The sequence below is a fragment of the Camarhynchus parvulus genome, chromosome 1A, assembly GCF_901933205.1.
Source record: "Camarhynchus parvulus chromosome 1A, STF_HiC, whole genome shotgun sequence".
Classification (NCBI taxonomy): Eukaryota; Metazoa; Chordata; class Aves; order Passeriformes; family Thraupidae; genus Camarhynchus; species Camarhynchus parvulus.
In genome coordinates this window covers 2440810-2460041 of record NC_044586.1, presented here as the reverse complement: position 1 = coordinate 2460041, position 19232 = coordinate 2440810, and the positions used below count along the sequence as shown (strand labels likewise).

At 39.2% G+C, this 19232-nt stretch overlaps 1 protein-coding gene across 1 annotated transcript in view; it reads left to right on the top strand.

Moving 5' to 3' along the window:
* Nucleotides 1-19232, top strand: part of PIK3C2G (phosphatidylinositol-4-phosphate 3-kinase catalytic subunit type 2 gamma) — a 189696-nt gene that overhangs the window by 97618 nt on the left and 72846 nt on the right. Inside the window, exons 18-21 of the mRNA XM_030960249.1 lie at nucleotides 9971-10151; nucleotides 11743-11850; nucleotides 14675-14767; nucleotides 16876-17005. Coding sequence (XP_030816109.1) covers nucleotides 9971-10151; nucleotides 11743-11850; nucleotides 14675-14767; nucleotides 16876-17005 — 512 coding nt within the window. The remainder of the gene's footprint in view (nucleotides 1-9970; nucleotides 10152-11742; nucleotides 11851-14674; nucleotides 14768-16875; nucleotides 17006-19232) is intronic.

The following is a 19232-nucleotide window of genomic DNA, read 5'->3' as shown; positions in this document are numbered from 1 at the left end:
GTAGCTCTCATCTTATTTGAAAAAGATTGCAGAGTAGCCTTATGCATAAGGAGAGCTGTAATGTGAAGAGATTTCTCCCGTAAAGGAGTCAGAATCATGAAAAGATGAAAAAGTGTGATTTGGACTCTGAAGACTCCCCCACTGAAAACTCTGATTTTCTCTCTCCTATTCCCTCAAAACAAGTGGGTTATTTTTGAAGCCTAAGGGACTGCATGTCCTCATGATGCCACTTTGAGGGTTGTCTCCAGTCATTCTATTGACAAAGTCACCCAGGCAGCAGAGCTAGCAGAGCACTGTGATCCCAAGGTCTGATTCTGCATCCTTTGTTGCTTTGCAGCATTGAGCTGCCACACAGCAAATTGTCACAAAAAGGAGGCTCAACATCTTGCTCTGTCAGATATGAGAGGCCTTGTAATCACACTGAGCTACCAGCATTGCTGAAACATTTACAGCAGCACCTGCTGGGGCTCATGTTTCCTCCCTCTTCCTGTTAGGCACTGATTTGAATGAAGCTGCCTTTGATAGATTTTGGGAAAATAAGATCAGCTGGTCTGCTAGCTTACAGCAGTGATGAAAGCAAAGATCCAGAAGACAGACATGTCAGGAGATAATGTGGAATCAGTTCTTGTTGTATCTGTGCTACCTGTGCTTAAAACACTGTGGATATACAGACAGGCTCTTCTAGAGAGGTAGAAGGGATGCTGCCTTAAAAGAAACATTAACTCCCCATGTGTTTGAAACATATCAAATCTCAGACATCCTTCTGCTGCTGTTGACATCTGAGCACCTTTTCTCTAAAAGTCTGAGACTCCACTTGAAAGAGAACAGTTTTGAATGTAGACATTGTTCAACAAAGCAAATTCTTGTAACTGAATTCAGAGCAAATAGGAAAATTAACAGTTCTGCAGAGCATGTCCTTTTAAATGTCATAATATTTGAAAAGCCATGTCAGTGTCTTATCCTATTTTCCCACCCCCCCTAAACCAAATTCCTCCTTTCCCGTGCCCAGAGTCATTAAAAAAAAAGTAATCTGAAAACTCTAGGATTGTAAGTAAAGATCTGGCTCAGAATATATGAATAAAGTCTGGAACTGCTCCTGTTATGAGCATCCTTAATGACCTTGTAGAAAGACAATTTCAGTTTTCTCCCTGAAGCTATTTCTGTGTTAGTATATTGATGTCATGGTGTAACCCCAGATGGCAAGCAAGCCCCACACAGCCACTGACTCACTGTTCCCTGCAGTGGGATGGGGCAGAGAATTGGGAAAGTGATCAATTCCCTGGACTGAGATAAAGACATTTGAACAGGTAACGGAAAAGCTGTTGCACAGGAGCAGCATGGAACAAGGAATTCATTCATCACATCCCATGGGCAGGCAGGTGTTCAATGACACCATCACACATTGGTGACTTGGGAAGACAAGCAACATCACCCCAAATTTTTCCCCCTTCCTCCTTCTTCCCTATTGTATTTGCAGGGTTTCCCAGACAGAGGAAGGAATGATGAATCTGACTCCATGTTCTTAGAAGGCTAATTTATTATTTTATAATACTATATTATATTAAAGAATTCTATACTGAACTATACCGAAGAATACAGAAAGGATACTTACAGAAGGCTGAAAAGATAATAATGAAAACTCCCGACTCTTTCCAGAGCCTTGACACTGCCTGGCACAGATTGCTAAAAAAGTCAAAATAATTCACATGAAACAAATTAAACAATCACCTGTTGGTAAACAATCTCCAAACACATTCCACATGAGCAAAACAGGAGAAGCAAATCAGATAATTATTGCTTTCCTTTTTCTCTGAGGCTTCTCAGCTTCCCAGGAGCAAAATCTTGGGTAAAGGGATTTTTCAGAAAATGTGACTGTGACACTTCCCCATCTTTGTTTGCGGAGCATGATCCATATGGTCTGGTACATCCCTTGGTCACTTGGGGTCAGCTGTCCTGGTTGTTCAACTTTTTGTGCCCACTCACTTGTGGGTTGGGCTGAGGAGCAGAAAAGGCCTTGGCTCTTCCAACATTGCTCAGCAATAACTAAAACTGAATTATCAACTGTTTCCAGCACAAATCCAAAACACAGCCTCATACCAGCTACTGGGAAGAGAATAAGATCTACTCCAGATAAAACCAGCACAACTGAAAAAAAATTAACCAACAAACAAAGTTACCAAAGTACTGTGGCGCAATTTGTTTAATTCTGCATTTTTGTATACATTTGGATTGCCCAGTGCATGCAGAACCATTCAGAATTAGTTCTGTGTCTTACATTGTGTTTTATAGTGTCATGAGGGATTTTTTTTTGCTCAGCTGTGAAGCTAATGGGAACCACAGATGCTATCCAAAGCCATTTTGATAGACTTAAACTACCCAAACAATAGGCAATTGAAGAAAAAACATTTTCAGTTTCTCCTCAGTGTATTGCTGTGATAACTGTGGCCTAAATTCAGAAACCGTACAAAGCTTTGCAAGTCCATTGGCTCACATGGACTGCTTCATCTGAATTAATTTTGCATTTTATTTATGTAGTTTGAAAGAAGAAGCTTAGTCACCTCCTGTATTCAGTCAATTGCTGGCATATTGGACAGCAACCCAATAAAGCCATTGGGTCTGCTTATTTTAGTGGTGATTATCCCATCTAATCCCATTCCCTGCTCACTCCCAGTGCAGCTCCCCACTGGGAAGAACACAACAATTTCTGTTATGCGTGGAATGAATGGTGCATTTCAGTTCCTCTGCATGAATTTACTTTGAACTCTCACAGTGACAGATTGTTGGACAATTTCAGGCTTTGCTGATGCTGGTGTAAGATACTGCATGGAATTCTGACAACAATACGTCATTTGTTCTGAGGAGAAAATCTGCAGCTTTGGAAAAGGCACAGACAGGGACACACTCAGTCATGTGAAGAAGGCACTGGCAAAAATGGAACCAGACTTTTCAAAATTCATGCCAGAGTTTCTCATTGAATGGAAAATAATGCTGTCCAATTGATAATGTTCAGGAAGATATCAAATGCAGTATTTTTGTTAAGTAATATTCTTTTTTTCTTATTTCCAAATGCAGTTTTTGGACAGGAGATTTAATGACTATATTTAAAGAGGCAGTGGTGGTACTTCTTTTTAGTACTTCTTTATTCATAATATACTATGAATATTAATATATTCAAAACCAGTCAGACCAACAGTTGCAAGTCTGAGCTTAAGTCACCCTCAGTATTTAAAGACACTTTGAGGTGAAGGCTTTACTTTTCTATAGCTTTGGATTGATGTTTTATTGGGGTGGCATCTTTGGCGGACCCTACTCAGAGATTCTGAAGTTATCTGAGGTCAGTACTGCTGTACACAAACTGCCTCTAAATTTTGTTGTGTTGGTATTCTGCTGGAGGTAGGTATTTTTTTTTGTTTGTGATAGTGTATTAATACATTTCTGCTTTCAGATCCTACCCGATGAAGGAGAGCAAATTAAAAAAAGACACACTTTGCTAACAATTTTTTTTTTTTTACTTTTTCTTACCAGCTGGAGCAGAAAGAGACAGACACTGTTGGTGCTGCTTTTTACTGGATGATTCTTGTAGCACTTACACTGATGTTATCATATCCATTCAACAAATTGGAGAAGACCTTTTGGGGGTGATTGTTTCTTGCTTAAACCTTAGACCAAGCAGCTTCTATCTCTGCTAGTGATACCTGTGCTTTTTACATTATACTTTCAATTAATTCTTGATACACTTCACTTTCAAGGTTCATTTCATTTCTGTTTCACTTTCAAGCTCTTTCTCCTCCAGACAACACTGGTTTTATCTGGGATTCATTTTCTTAATGCAAAGTGTGTGCAGCTAGCTATATTACATATCAAACAAAACATTTTTCTGCCAGGCAACCTCAGCAGGGTTTGGCACCTTCCCTGCACAGCAGAGCATGGCCCTTGTTTTCACTGATCTGGTAATTTTTTTGTGAGTCAGCAGGACATGCATTCCACAGTTCAGGCATTCAGTGGGAGGAGCTGCCTTGATTGAATCTCCTGAATCAAGTGATTTGTCTGAATGCAGATTCTATTGTGGTGTTCATAAAGAACTTTAGGAAGTTAGAAAATAATGGCAGTGTTGTGTTTCTCAAACCTAACACCCGTGCTTTATATGTCTGCAACAATATTTTGTTGTCAAAGGGAGATCAACCTGATAGACTTCTGCTGTATGCTATTAAAAAAATCAGAAAAACAAAAGCAAAATAATCATGTGGTATGTTAAAACAAAATTTCACTTTAAGCAGAGTTATTTTCTGTTCAAGGGTAATGCTTTGAAAAATGAGTCTATAAAAGCAGCTCTGTTTTATGAGAAGCAGCATGTGGAACTGGCTGTAGGTTTCTCATATGAGAGGACTGAAAAGCCAAAAGTGGACAGGTGCTTCAAGCAACTGAACAGCTGCTGTTTCTTCATCTTGGAGACTTAGTGATGACAAAGATTCATGTAAATAGAATTTCTCTGAAATATTCATAGAAAACATACCACACTTCACTCAGTCTACTCAAGAAACAGAAACTTTCCTTTTTTTCTTGTTCTAGACTAGAAATAAAGATGAAAGATCAGCAGATGAAGCAGAGCTTTGCCTTTTGTGCCTCTCCCTGCCTGCTGTCTTTGTACTTGCTCAAAAAAAAGGGAGAGCAAAAGGAAGTTCAGTCTTTATCCTTCCAGTCAGGTTGATGTCCTTGCTCTGTGTTTCTGTAAATCCATGGAAAATGCTGGGTACTCCAGTCTCTTGGGAGAATTGCAATTTCTCTTCCATCCGTCTTGCACAGTAACTTCTGCCTAATTGACTTTGCTCCCCATTTCCCCTGCAGAAATTGTATTATTCTTAACATGACAGGTGTTTTGCGCTTCCCACCTGTTAGTTTGTTTTTATGTCTGTTATTTTGTCATCCGCAATACCCCAATAGTTCCACCCACAATGCTGCTGTTGTTTCTGTGTTTCTGTTTCCTTTTCTTTGATTTCTAGTGCATAAGTCACCCCTTTCTAGAGTTTGGGACTGGCTGTCCAGTGCACTACTGGGGAGATAAAAAACCTAAGAGAGGTTTTACTTGCAGCTGAGTAATTAAATAATAGCTGCAGTTGCCCACTCATCCTCATGATCTGTCACAGGGTAGATGGAGTCCTTAACCTTCAGCTGTACATTTTTGTCATCTCTGTCATCCATGTGTCTCTGGGGAACTGAGACTTGAGTAGCTGCAAAGCCTAAGTCCTAGAGCCAAGCCAGCCCTGTTCCTTATTCTCCTGCTTAGGAATGCAAGCAGTGAAGTGTTTTCTTCAAGGAGCAGAAAATGAAAACAGTTAAAAGCTTCAGGCGTGTGCCGCAGCTCGGTGGCACCATAAAGCACAAAGGACAGATTAGGAGTTTTGCAGGATGTCTAAGGATAATTAAGACAGATGGCAACTTCAGACACAGAAGCTGTACAGTGGTGTTTTGTCTGCTAATCTTTGATAAAAGGGGCTGCAGAGAATAATTTTAAAGCAATTATTGTCATAATGAGCAGCAGTCTTGTACCATTGTTTTCTTCTGTTATCTGTCCTGCCTCCGACTTAGAAAACCAACATGAAATGCACCCTCAGAACAAGGTCAGGTTTACCAAGGATGGACCAAAACCAGAACGTACCTCAGCACTCACCTTACACCTCTAAGGCACCTTGTTTTCATGGTGTGTCTCTGAATTCAAAAAACCTTTTGCAGAGTATACAAAGTGTGTGTTGGTAGGCACCGCTTTTGTGTAACAAATCCCAGAAATGCACTTGGAAACAAATTAACCAGGGTCACTCTCCTGATACTGTGTCTAAATAATCCAGGCAAACTGCCCTGCTCCTTTGTAACAGCTAGGGGCTAACCCTGCAGTAAGATTCTGCAAATCCTGCCCTTTTCTTCTTGGGGTTGGGGGTTTTTTTGGTACCAGGTGGTTTGACAGGCTACCTGTGAGCTCATCTGTCCTGTCAGGCATCGCTCCCCAGTTCACCCTGCTCCCCTTTCTGAGGGAGACAAGGAACAGATGCTCAAGCAGCAGTGTTGTCTGAGCCACCTCACTCCTTCATTTGTCTGCCAAATCCTACTCAGAGAGCAGACTGTGTCAGCTTCCCTGTCTTCCAGCACCACAGAGGGAGGATGAGGCCAGCTCACCTGTTTTTCCAGCAAGACCCTTCCTTCCATCCAGTCTTCTTCCTTTTTTTTTTTAACTTAGTTACCCTTTTCTCAGTATCTGCTAGGTTTAGTCCTCGTTCTCCTTCTCTGACACAGCAGCCTGACTCAATTCCGCCTTCTTTTCTTCCCTGTGGCAAAAATCTCCCAGCCCTCTTGCATTTCTAGGTGCAGGGAACACACAAACACACAGCCCTGCAGCTGTGTGTGCCAGGAAATGGGGCTGGAGGCACCTTGCAGGCATGGAGCAGGTGTGTGCAGAGAGGAGAAGCAGCTGATTGCAGAAGGCTGAGGCATCTTTCAAGGTATCCCTGTACCTGACCTACTCATTTTCCAGATTTCAGGTCAACTTCCTTCTGTACTATTTCACAAAAGTGACCTGAGACACTGAGTGTGTCTGAGTTCACCAGGGCTTGCTAAGAACAAAGGTGTTTGTCCCAAATCACAGAACCTGAAGACTAAAGAAGCCTCTCTGTTGTTAGGAGCAAGATGCTCCATCTAGGCCTGGCTAAAGCCAGGCTTTTGTACAGACTTCTGTCTTGCAGAATCCTCTGAAAATTATCAGGAAAAAACAACTTCACATGCTTCTTTACTGGCAGCTTTGGGTTTTAAACCATCCCAATTTTGTCTTCCTCTGTCACAGCTAGGCATCCTGTTCTAACTTGAAAATTTCATTAGTGTCTTGAGCACTTCTCCATCTCACAACTTGAGAAGCTGCAGATTTTCCTATCTCTGCTGAGTTCTCACCATGGCAGGGTGAAGATGTGTGTGCCAGCAAGCTGGGAGGACAGAACAGCAACAACATATTTGTTCATTTGTTGGACAAACATTTCAGGAAAGCCTACAATGAGCCATCACATCAAAAATTGTCCTGTGTGTCCTTTTTGGGACCACTTTTATAGAATGAATGTAAAAGTCACAGCCAGTAAGTACAAATCATTTTGCAAAGGAAGGTCTGCAGGCTCTTAGGAGCACACCTGCACATACATCCTCTGTCTTCATGTACACCTTATGCATAAGCTCTCTGAATCTGGCCCATACTCCTTTCTCAGAAAGGAAAAAGAAATTGTTATATCATATGTGTGTGTGTATAAGCTCATTTTCTGTTATATGTGTGTGTATAAGCTCATTTTCTGTAAACACTCAGCCACAAGAATAATCAAAACATGGATCTTCCATGTTGATCTGTGTTATACAGGGAGTAGCTCTATTTAAAATAGTGAACCAATTTGCTTTTGCTATTTTGCTTGCTCTATGTGAAGTCCTAAGCCTTTCATTTTAGTGAAATAAAAGCTGGTTTAATGTTCTCTATCTGAGAGGATTAAAGGACATCTCAAACATGAAGAGGTAGCCTTTATGGATTCCCTAAATATGTGCTACTGAAAATGGAGTAGGTGAAGGAATATGATTTAGATAGTCAGGAGCTGATTCCAGTGCAAGCCTTAGTGCAGACAAGGCTCTGCACCAGCATTTCAAAACAGATATCACAGTGATTGTTTAGGTGCATTTGTATTTGCAGGACAGAAGTGAAAAAATTCAATCTGTGTGCAAATAAAAATGCACTGTTTGGCTGCACTGAGACTGAGCTGGGCTTTGCTTTGGTAGACTAAAATTCCTGCCCACATGACAATTTGGACTGTACCAGTGGTGCTTTTATTTAAAGGATAATCACCAATCCTTTATTTAAAGGATAATCACCAAGCCTCTTCCTGCCTTGCTGTTGAAGTGGACTGAGTGTGTTTTTATTTTAAATAGTCTTGTTTGCCTACAGCTGAGCTAAAAGGCAGAGATTGATGCAGTGCCCTAAACACAGGTTATTTTAGACAGCACAGGAAATCTGAAACATCTGCATGGCAGTGGCACACAGGAGATGTTGCCTCTAGGGGACTCATGCCCTTCCAAGGCAGCAGCTGGGGGAAATGGATTTTCTAGGATATCTAAAATGGCATGAGCTATTGACATTCAAGCAGGTAAATCCCATCCTGTGGAATCTTGGGCTTACTCTGATGGAAATAGGAAGGAATATGTTTATTCACTGCCGCATGTGCAATGTTCCTCAGTTTGTGAAAGGTTCAGGGTTAGAACACAGCAGCCTCTATGTGCTCAGGTTTGCCTTCCACCAGGCACTGCAATGACAGCTTGTATTTCCTTCAAATCTAAAATGTAATTATTTGTTTCTACTAGTCTACAGTGAAAAAAAAGTAATTTCAGACTTCTCCAGAGAGTGTTGATGATAAACTTCTCATATTGCTTCCCTTTCATGTCTAGGCATTTCTGATAGAAACACCACTCATTCTTTAAGGATTTTCAAATCCTCAGATGTTCAGAGGTTTTGGGTAACTGGAAAGAGTTTTCAGAAATCAGTAGGTGATATTGTTCTGCCTTGAATTATGTAGGAAAAGAGAACCTAGAAAAATTACTGCTTCATAAAAGGTCCCTCATCACCAAAAGGGCATGTGCTGCAGTAGCAATACTGCAATGCCTTATATATGATTATTATTATATGTCATATATATCATATTATACATTATATATATTATATATATGAGATTATAGCAATACTGTAATGCCTTATATATTATTATTATTATATGTCATATATATATTTGTAGGAGTTGAAGTGTCTATAGGAATTATTGGTTTTCACCCTTAAATATCAGCGCTTCAAATAATTTCTTGTTTTTTGTGATGTGACATATTCATATGTCACATATTCATTTGTGTGATGTGCCTTGACAGTCAAGAGCTTCTCTCATTTCTGTCCTGTGAAAAGTGGCATTATTTTTTTATGTAGGGGAAGCTGCATTAAGATTCAGACATTTATAAGGAATTTAAGGTTTGAGGTGTTCCCAAGGGTGAAGCTGTGAGAGGGAGAGTTCACACCAAAGCAAAGAGCAGTTCCCCAGTCCTTCAGGCAGAGGGAAATCCCAGGATGTTAGCAACAGTACAGAGCCGGTGGTTCCATCTACACTTACAAAAATAAATCACACAATGTACAGAACCTCTGGCCTGTGTAAGAAAAAAAAAATCTCCCAATGATCAATTAGATTTAAAAAAAACCCCTAAACTCCCCAGCTTTCCTGACCCAAATAAATGTGTAATTGGAGAAGGCTTCATGGTGATTATTATTAAAAAGAGTATGGGTTTGGCTTTATTTCTCATTTTATGTTGGCAGTAACTCCAGTTCCAAAGCTTTTGCAGGCTTCAGAAGAACTAAAAGCTGAGTTTTGCTTTAGACCAGCAATTGCCAGTAAAGAAGGAATAAAATGGGCTCATTTCACTCTTTTTAGCTGTATAGCCAATTTCAGAAATGTCTCCTCAGCTTAAAATAGTGAAAGTTTCTAGAATTGATGGTACATCTGAGACTAAAACAGTCTTTAAATGCACCTCCTGAAAGCTGAAAGATGTGCTTGCTTGTATAAATGAACTGGCAGGAGAAAAAAAATAATTTAGGAATATATATTTAACCCTGGCCTTCAAAAATGCAACTTCTTTTCACTTTGTTAACTTTTCTTGCAGAAATAAAAAGCAATACAGGCGTTGCACTATGTATGACAATAAGAAATGACAGTTTTCTGTTTTTTCAACACATTTGGAATCTCATTATTATCAAATGGAACTTGAGTCTCATTGCCTGGAAGCAATAACAGTTTTTTTCATTCTCTGCTGCCCAAAGTGACCAAATGTAGATTAGTCTGGAGTTTCTTGTCCCTGCTAGAACTGATAAATAATAAAATTCATTTTTAGATACACAGATGACTTTTTTTCCCCCTCCTTCCTTCAGGCTGCTGAAGAATGCACAGAATGAAGTTCATTTCAGAATGTGGTATAAGAAACTTCTGGCTGCTCTCCAATTCTGTGCTGGACAGACCCTGAACAACGAGTTTTCTAAGGAAGAAAAACTCATCAGAATTCTGGAAGACATTGCCACAAAAGTGAAAGCTGCCAGTGACCCAAAAAGAAAGGTTTGTTAAAAAATACTTCCCCTTCCATCTAAGTTTCTGTAGGGAATTTTATTTTTTCTAAGGTAACACTTCTTTCTTTTAATACACTTTTTTACATAAATAAACCAAAGACTTGACTAAACTTTATTAATATTTTTCTGCTCTGAAAAAAGGTAGCACATAGATATTTAATGGGACAACTCTCATCACTGTTACTCTTGAGGTCTGCAAATCTTTTAATCCATTTCAATTCCTTCATCAGTGGCTTCTCAAAGGGACTTGGAGGTGGCCAGAAATAACGGCAACAAGGCTGAATATCATTTCACTGAGAGAAATGCTCACATTCAGCACCTCATCCCAAAATATTTGACTCCTGGAGAGCTGCAGCATTTCTTGGAAGCTTTACTAAGAGTTGTTCTTGGCAGGCTGGACATATCCTTATTTCTTAGCAAAGACAACTAGAGTGGAATGTAGCTAATATCTCAAATATAGCTCTCAGCAATGAGCACGGAACACACATCTGCAGAGATGCCTCCATGACAAACTTGCAGTTGTCTTCTCCAGTGGGTGCAGCTTTTATATTGCATAGATACATTTCCAGTTCAGAACTGTTAGTTTTCCAGGACAGCTGCTGTTTTTCCTGGTGTATAAAACTGCTTCTTGTTGAAATCTCAGCAAGGCAGAGCAGAAAGCCAAATAAAAATATACTTGCTACTGCTGGTTACCAGGAACGATATCATGAATCTTTCTGCCTTGTTAAGGATTCAAAGGTTTTCAAAGGGTTTCTCAGGAAACTCTCAGTGCTGCTACTGAGAGCAGCAAAGCAAACATGGAAGTAAAAAGACAAAAATATTTGCAGAAGGAAAATCCATGCAAAGAAGAAGAAATAGCAGTAATACATTCTACATTACCAATGCATAATTCAGATTTTAGAGATTAATCTCAAGGCTGCAGTTACTATGATACTGAGAAGCTCCCAAGCCTTGCAGTTAACAGAATTAGGCAAGGGAGATCACAGTGTGGAGGCAACAAGCAACAAATTGGGAAGATCTTAGGAAAGGCAAAAAATCCTATGAGATACAGCGGAGCAATACAAGGCTAATTGAGCCCTATTGAAGGGTGTTGAATCATAGAATCACAGAATGGTTTGGGCTGGAAGGAACCTTAAAAATCATCCAATTCCAACCCCCTGCCATGGGCAGGGACACCTTCCACCAGACCAGGTGGCCCCATCCAGCCTGGTTTCACAGGTAGAGATGTTTCCTGACATCCAATCTAATCCTTCAATTTGAAGCCATTCTCCCTTGTCCTGTCACTCCATGCTGTTGGAAACAGACTCTTTCCATCTGAACCTCTGGGGCAGTGTGAGCTGGTAGCACATCTAGGCAGAAAAGGCATCAATGTGGAGTAAAATTACAGCTCTTATTTTTAATACCCCAGCGTGACCTCATTCGCTGCTTTAAGGTCACACGGATGCTGTCAGCTCTGGAAATTGCGTTGCTTGTTTAAAGTAAAGAATGATAGTAAAAATTAAAAAAAAATAAAAAGAAAGAAATAAAAAGCTCTTTTTTTTTTGTCCTTTCATGCTGCCATAATGGTTCTTGTGCTGCAGGAGGTGTTGAAGATGGAGCTCAGCAGACTGCAGCAGTTCTTCCAGGAGGTGAAGCTCTGCCGGCTGCCCCTGAACCCCGCCCTTGTTGTGCAAGGCATAGAGGCAGATGTAAGTGTGATCCATTACACCTTCAATTTTGGTTTTTAGTCTAGAGGGGAGAAAGAGAGAATGCCTGCATGGAAAGGATCAGGAAATTATCATAGTGATATGGAGAATAAATCATCTGGTTGATTCACACCCAGCCTAATCTCCTTCAAACTTTTGCTGAGGCAGAGGTGCCAGGATGGGTAGGGTGGCTGCTGCATGAGTGTCACACCAGCCAGAGATTTCACCTCTGAGCAGCCCATCCCCAGCTCAGCTGCCCTGCCGTGGTGTTGGCATTGGCAATGACACCTGGGAGCTGGGACCTGGTTCCCACTGTGGGAATCCATAAAATCAGAGGGTTTTGGGAAAGCTGCAAGAGGCAGGCCTCAGAGACAGCAGAACTGGGATTAGAGCTAAGCAGGAGCCATGAGATAGGTCAGCAGAAAAATTATGTTGGAAGTAGAAAAGTAAGTCCAAATAGAACAATGGTCTGTGTATTGACGTTTGTCTAGAATAACTCCCTAAGCTACAGAAAAGTTGATCTAGCAAGACATTAGGAAGTGGTAAGCTTAACAGTGGAGCTCTGTGCATTGTGTTTTAATGCTTACAAGCAGGTATTGTATTTGAAATAAGCAAGCATTGTTTAACCAAAGATATGTGTGCTTATAGTGCTTGGATGGAACTACTGTCAATGTACTTTTGCTCTATATGATTGATCAACAAACTTATAAAGTAAGTTGTAACATTAAGTTCTTGGTCTGCTGCCTGGGATGTGAGCTGCTGGCATCTTCCCATTGTCATAACCATGGAATGAGGCTGATGCTGGAAAATAAAACAGCTCAAGGCACATTCCTAGCAGTCCCATCCCGTTTGTAATTTGTACATAGCCCCTGGCTGGCAATACCCACCAGGTAGCCCTTGGTGTTTTTCTCATCAAGACTCTCCCATGTCAGGTATGGGAGCAGCAAAAGGTCTGGAGCCAGCTGTCTGTTTGCTGAGCTGACTGAGAATTGATAAAATGTTAAATATTCACACTGCCTTATCTGTATCTACGACCCCTATTAAACATGACTTAAGGATAAAGGAAACAGCAATGCTCTTCAGTGTTACTTGACTTGACTTTGACTGTAGTACTAAGATTCAGTTATTCATTGTTCAGAAATATTTTCATAAACAACATAGAGCCAGGAGTAAGCTGATTCATCTCTGGAAAAGGAAAATGTATCCAGCATGAAGAAAAACCCGAACAGCTGTATATATATTACCAGTTATAACCGCCTAATTACAGCAATTTGTGCTCTATTTTTGTTCTCTGGCTCATTATCCATAGCAGACCTGATTCTAAGAGGTGCTGATCCCTTCAATTGCCTCTGACCTATGTTTCTCCAAGTAATTGCTATTCAGCCTTGATCTGGCTGAGAACTGAGGTCTTCCAGCACCCCACAGGCTTGGGCAAATCGTGTGTGATACAAGTCAGAAGGATGTGAAGCCTGCTGCTGCTCCCTGCTTTCAGGCTTTTGGAAATAATGACTAATGGAAAGGTATCTCAGCATAAAGTCATGCTATTTATACTGCACCAGCTTGGCTGGACAGATACAAAAGTGTTTAAATCTAATATCTGAAGAAGTTTTTTTTTGTTTTTTGGCGTTTTTTCATTTTTCTTATATCATTATAGGCCGTTATCTTTCTATAAATACATGTCGTTTCTTGATTGGACTGTACGCCAGTATAATCATGCAAATGAGAACTTTTAAGTGCTTATAATTACCTAAATTTAATTCATTTTGGTGTCATCTATTGATTTTGCCAGTAGCAAGCCCTGCTCACAGCCCCATCAGAGTCACATCATCCCACAGGAACCTTTCAAGCACTCACTGAGACATTTCAATTGGCAAAATTCCGACTGAAATGGAATCATTTCAGTGGTGGAGGATCAGAATTTCATTGCTGATAATGGCTCTGGCCCATCCCAGTGGTCTTCTGTGGCTGAGACAATATTTGCCTGCTGGTGCCATGCTTTGAGATGTTCAGATGAAAAGCTGCAGACAGCTGTGTCTGGTGGAGCTCAAATTGAGCCTCCCTTACACTGCACCCTGTAAGGACAGCAGCAGCTCTTGTGTGGTGCTCATTATTTCCAGAAACCAGGCCATTAATTTACCATTGTCTCTAGCTGTTTTTGAGGGGTTTCCCCACCACCTCTCCTTGGATGTTTTTAATGAGGGTAATAATTCCACCCCAAACTCTCACAGGATTTGCAGTGCTTGGCTCATTAATGCTTTTTGAAGCCCTTTGAGATCTTCAGGTGGAAGGAGCTGTAGAGCATGAAAGTCAGAGTTTGTGCTTAATTAAGATAAATCCCACATAAAATACAGCGTGATTTTCAGAATTTGCTGTATCCTCAGCCAGAGTGAGGTAATCAAAGAAACTGGCAAGTTCTTTGCTTCCATGTCTGATTGGGCAAGGCTGGGTTATTTTCAGAAAACAACGGGACCACAGGCTTTTCAGTGCTTTAAAACTCATTAGATCAGTCTTATATAATTTATCCACCCAGTTCCAGGCAAAGCTTATTGTTGATAGGCCTGGGTGAAAATGAAAAAACAATTAGCACATAAAATATTATCTGTTCATATGGTCTGATATTTAAGTGAAGCAGATTGTCTGGGGACAAGAATTTCTTGTTTTTCAGACCCAACAAAACAGTCAGTAATATCAAGAATTATTTATTTTTGCTGCCACTGCTATTGAGCAGTGTTTAAAGCTAGAATCTTTTTCAGAGGTATTGTATTAGTCTAATGTTTTGTTTATGTGACACTGTTGTTCTTCTGTTTCATCTTTCTTTCCCCTGCAGTCATGTTCTTATTTTACATCCAATGCCTTTCCCTTAAAAATCTCCTTCATCAATGCGAATGCTCCAAGTGGAAACATCAATGTTATTTTTAAGGTATGTTCTTCCTCCACTCCTCAGGTCTTTTGGTATGGAAAATGATAATTTAAAATTCACCTAATTTATATTTTAAAGCTTGAGTCTGAGAATAGTTGATTTAGCTCTGCTGCTTGTTTATCCCTATTATTTTTGACACTAGAACTCTTAATGAAACATGTTGAGGTAATACACTGAAGTGTCACCTTTTTGATCAACAGAGAATCAAACAAATTATAGCAGTTTTTCCTTAGTGAAGACAAGCAGACTAGAATATAAAGTTCACATTTTAAACGCAGTTTATTAACTAGGGCAGGTCTCAGAGAAGAGATAGATCAGAGTGACTGAACCCTCAGCCTCGTCCATATGTCTCTAAAAAATCAAAATACTGGAGTGTTAGAGGCTCCATTTGCCACACAACCCTAATTCTGCCCCTGTCAGCCAGTGTGGGCTGAGGAAGATGGAGCTGGAGGAGGCAGCAGAGGAGCTCTGTCTGATTGGAGTTACATGGAGGAACTGACTCAGAATAAACTCTGCCTTATTTTGCAGTTGTCACCTAGAAAAGCTTCAGAGTTCAGAACAGCACATCCACAAAAGACAATTTTAAAGTTAGTTCCCTTTTGAAAGAGCAAAAGTCTTCCCTAAAAGTAGATATTGGTTTTAGAGAAGAACACAAGTTCATAAAATGGCTGATGGGTAAAAAATGGTTGGTTGCCAATGGCGTTATTCTTAGGTACTTTGCAGAATCACTTTCCAAACAAGGAATCTAAGAAATTGATATAAATAATTTTTTTTAAAAATCCAGATTCTATGCTGTCTTAAATTAACCTGCCCTTTAGAGCAGCTGTTATTCTCAGAAATAGAAGTAAGCTTCCCAGGCCTGCTAAGGGGAGAAGTTAGCTATTTTAAGTTTTTCTGAGCATTTAGAAACCTGTTTCATGTGCTGTTTCATCTGAGAATCAACATTAAGTAGCAGGTTCCTACCTACTGGAGCAAGCACCTGCTCATAGGGCTTTTAAACAATTCCATTGGTTCTACTCAAACATTTTTTTTTCCTACCTAGTAATGTTCAGCAAGCAGCTCATTGTCCAGTTGCTGTAAAAGTATTTTAGCTGCTGTCACCTTCTCCTGTCAGCAAAACATTGTGCTAAAATACCTTTTGCTTGTACTATAGTTCAGTTGCTTATTCATGACAGATAACTCATACATAAAGGATAAACACAGTAAATGATAAGGGTATCTTACTAAATTGTCTTCCTACTGTATATGTGAGGGAAGGTAAGTGGAGAGAATAAGATATTTTTACACTTTTAGGTGCTAAGAAGAATTAATTGGAGTCTTTTATGAGAGAAAAATAGATTCAGATATTTTGTCTTTTTAAGACGAGTTTGTCTCCTCAAGTACTTTCCTGGGAGTAAATGTCTGTAGATTGGAATACTTGTGTAAAAAGAATATGATGAAAGAATAAGGTACTTAAAATACCAATTAAAATTATGTGTGGGATGGGGGGAAAGAGAAAATCAGGGCTGTTGTTTTTGCAGGCCATTTACTCAGCCATGGTTGAAAATAATCTCTTCATTAATTCTTGTTGCTACAATTAAAGCCCCCCATTTCCCTGAGATTATTGTTTGACTAACTCCATGGGGAGAGGGGTCATCACTGCTTGGAACTGAATATGAATCACATTATGGATAAAATGTAAATTTGTGATAAAATTCCCTTGCAAATACCAAGTTGTGAGGCTTAATGTGAGACAAACGCTGTCATTTGTGCAGAGGGGTCCAGCATTAAGGAGACTTTAAAATGTAACTAAATTAGGATCCTACCTCTGGATTAAATTTCCAAATTCTAATAATTACATAAGAATAATAAGCAGAAAGGCCACAGTTAAGCAGGTATCATTTGTTACCATCTCAGTGGCTGCCAGAACTGTCCCTGTCTGGGTGTGCCATCTACTCTGTCCTCTCCTGAAATTATTGAGAGCTAAGTAGGAACTTTGAAGGAAAACAAGACAGAGTTATTGAAATGAATATAGCTGCTCTGATGGGCAAAAAAGTCCCAGTTAAATAGGACATTATTTCTGTCTGGTATTGAAGAAGAAAACTGAATTTCATGTGCAATTTTCACAGATAGGTGATGATCTACGTCAAGATATGTTGGTTCTCCAGATTATTCACCTGATGGACAACATTTGGCTCCAAGAAGGACTAGATATGCAAATGATCATTTACAGGTGTTTATCTACAGGGAAAGGACAAGGTCAGTCTTAAATTACAAAAGGAGCCTGTATTACATTATTCATATTTCATCTAAACAGTGCCATATAAGATTTATTTATTCTGCCTCTCTAGAACTCATTGGATTTTGTAGTAAGTAGAATTTTCCAAAAGCCTCAACACTGTCAGCTTGCAAAACATTCTTAAATTCACATATCAAAACCAGGGCTTTGGAGAAAATGGGCCCTAGCTACTGAAGTTTTAATCCAGTGTATTCCTAACTAGATGCTTAAATGAGCCTAGATGTATGTGGCTACACAAAGTACCTGCAGACAAGTGATGACAGCTTTGTGCTGTTGATTTTGAAATATTATTCTTGTGATTTATGTTGCTTAGGGCAGGCCTGACTCATCTGAAAGCTCTATTTCTCTCTTTTATGGTTGTTGTAGCAGAGCTGTAGCAGGGGTACCAATTGCTTGCTGTAGAAATCTGCTGACAGCAGTAAGCTGCCTATATTTCCCTGACCAAATCTTCTACTGGAAATAATCCTAGCTCAAAGAGAAGGCTGATGTATCCAGATTACCTGCTGTACAAAAGCTATTAAAATAGAAAAATTAAAAGAAAATCGTTGCTCTCTGAGCCACAAAGTGAACATGAGAGAGGAGGAATGAGCTAAAGGAAATAAGAGAAAAGTATAGATGAGTTCAGACACAAGGCATGTGGTGGTGGTGACCTGGAAAAATCTCCTCCCTTCTTTGTGGGATGGGAATCAAAGCTTGAAAGCTTCTGCTTCAAAGGCAGATAATACAAGAATACTATTTCTGGACATGACATTATATATAGACTCTTCTATATACTAATGCTTAATTTGATGTTTGCCAAGAGAGATACAGGGGATCATCTGCAAATAATATTCTCTCCCTGACAGTCTCTTCCTTCCAGCATCATAGCAGCAAAAACCCCTCAGTGGCTCACAGACTTTAAATATGTCTTTCCTTACGAGTTCACATCAGTGCTAAGATAATTGATTTACAGTTAATTATTAAGGATAAAGTGCCATGCCTGTGGTCACATAGGGCACATGTACCCAAACCTTAGGGAGCTTTGGGTACACAGTTTTTCCAAGTCCTAGGCTCATGACTTCCTCCATGGCCACCATTCCCACACAAGGAGGTGGGAGATGGCAATTTCATGGTTGTGCAAACACAGAAATCACTTTTCAATGAAATTCAGTGAAAAATTTCACTGTAGTTCAGTGAAAAGTGAATAAAGCATTGGTAGAATTCCACTTTCCAGGCATGGTGAAGTAGAGGAGTCTGTCAGTAAGTCAAGTTCTTAGAGAAAGTCCTCCCTGTGCTGCAGATCAGGAGGATGACATGCCAGGGTACCACACTTGGGGACAGCAATGGAAAGCCAGGTCTCAGGAGCAAAACCAGGAATTAAGTTCATGCAGTAGAGGCAGAGGATTCAAGTGAAGCATTGCAAAATGCTTGGCTTCTCTCTGCGCCTCAGTCCCAGTTTGTGACATGCTGGATCAGTTGTATTGAACTTCTGAGCATCCCAGTACTCTTTCTCCAAGCTGTGATCAACATCACATAGTCCAGAATAATTTCTGCATCTTTCTAGGCAATAGATACATGTGAAGTAATATATTAAAATATATAAAATATACGTATATATTTTAAAATATAAAATTTATATTTAATATATAATATAATACAATAAATATAATTATTACAATATACATATGTGTATATTGTAATACATATTATATAAAATAGATATATCATATCATATCATATCATATCATATCATATCATATCATATTATATTATATTATATTATATTATATTATATTATATTATATTATATTATATTATATTATATTATATTATATTATATTATATTATATTATATTAATGTATAGTTATATAATGTATTATATATTATACAATATATATAATATTTTTATATATTAGTAAATATCAGATCGTACTTTTAAATTTTTTTTAATTTGTGCATATTCCACCCGCTTTTAATCTCACTAAATTGTTCACCTTGAGAACAATTTGAGGCAGTTATATCCACAATATTGTTATTGATGCTTTTATTTCTCCTTCACAGAACTGCCCCTTTCCACTCAGTGCTCTTTATTTCTAATTTCCAAAGAGCAAGATTAAAACAATATATGTATATGTTGTTCTATATTTTGTGCTGCATTCATAATTTTTAAGCTTTTAAGTTATGTTTTTATTTATTTATTTAAAGCT